At 37.7% G+C, this 999-nt stretch overlaps 1 protein-coding gene across 1 annotated transcript; it reads left to right on the forward strand.

Annotated features, from left to right (window-relative positions):
- The first annotated feature begins 27 nt into the window (after nt 1–27).
- On the forward strand, nt 28–758 carry LOC107565330 (RNA/RNP complex-1-interacting phosphatase-like). Its single transcript, XM_016250549.1, has 4 exons — nt 28–100; nt 181–256; nt 338–469; nt 624–758. Exons 1-4 carry the CDS (start codon nt 66–68, stop codon nt 756–758), a joined length of 378 nt encoding a protein of 125 aa, XP_016106035.1. The 5' UTR covers nt 28–65.
- The last annotated feature ends 241 nt before the right edge of the window (nt 759–999 follow it).

A 999-nucleotide genomic window follows, 5' to 3' on the forward strand; every position in this document is an offset into this window, starting at 1 on the left:
AACATATCTGTGTTTTGCAAAAGTGTATGGCATTACAAAGGCCAAAGCAGAGCTGCTGTGAAGACATGCCTCCCAAGAAGAAAAATGCCATTCCTGACAGGTTAGTTTTTATAATTGTACTTATTTTATAAGGTTCATTAACTGAAGTAAAGCTTTAAGGATTGTTTGTGTCTCCTTTAGATGGACAGACTATACAGCAGTGGGTAAGCGGATCCCTGGAACTCGCTTCATCGCTTTTAAAGTTCCCTTAAAACAGGTTTGAAGACATTCACAAATCCTCCACCTGTTTGAAACGTGCATATGAGCTTAGATTTAATTCCAGTGCTTTTTTTTCAAGTCTTTCAGATATCATTTAACACAATCAGAAGCCTTTGGACCGCTTGATCTTGTGCGTATTTTAGAGAAGGAAGGACAACAACTGGGTCTCATCATTGATCTGACCTACACAACTCGCTACTACAAAGTAGAGGTAGGTATTAAAGCCTAAACAAATAGCTAATCATATTTTTTCCTCATGAAAGTGTAGACATCTCCTCCTTGCTTGACTAGGTTGGAGCTTGAGTTTTTGTCAGGGTTGAGGGACGTTGATGGACTGATTTTCTCTGAATGTGTGATTGTGTCAGGATTTGCCGAACACATTGTACCACCTGAAGATCTTCACAGCAGGGCATGAAGTGCCAAACGATGCCACGATTCTCAGCTTCAAGAAGGCCGTCAGACATTTTCTGCATGACAATGAAAACAATGGTGAGTTTTAGTTGATTAAATCAATGTGAAATCAAAAATGGCTTTCTTAATTCCCTACCGTTTGGTAAGATTTGATTAATATTCCTGATAGAAGTCTTTTAAGCTTACCAAGGCTGCATTTATTTGATTCAGTAAAACAGTCTGTAAAATAACGGTTCTCTATTTGAATATATTTAATATTCCTGTAATGCAAAGCTGAATTTTGAGCCTTCAGAAATCATTCTAATATGCTGATTTGCTGCTCATGAAACA

Source organism: Sinocyclocheilus grahami, unplaced genomic scaffold, assembly GCF_001515645.1.
Source record: "Sinocyclocheilus grahami isolate Dianchi unplaced genomic scaffold, SAMN03320097.WGS_v1.1 scaffold994.1, whole genome shotgun sequence".
In the NCBI taxonomy this organism is placed as follows: Eukaryota; Metazoa; Chordata; class Actinopteri; order Cypriniformes; family Cyprinidae; genus Sinocyclocheilus; species Sinocyclocheilus grahami.

Coding starts and splice junctions, on each gene's coding strand:
- LOC107565330 (XM_016250549.1), top strand. CDS start 66: ATGCCTCCCAAGAAGAAAAATGCCATTCCTGACAG. Junction 101..180: donor AAAAATGCCATTCCTGACAG/GTTAGTTTTTAT, acceptor TGTCTCCTTTAG/ATGGACAGACTATACAGCAG. Junction 257..337: donor TTAAAGTTCCCTTAAAACAG/GTTTGAAGACAT, acceptor TTTTTTTTCAAG/TCTTTCAGATATCATTTAAC.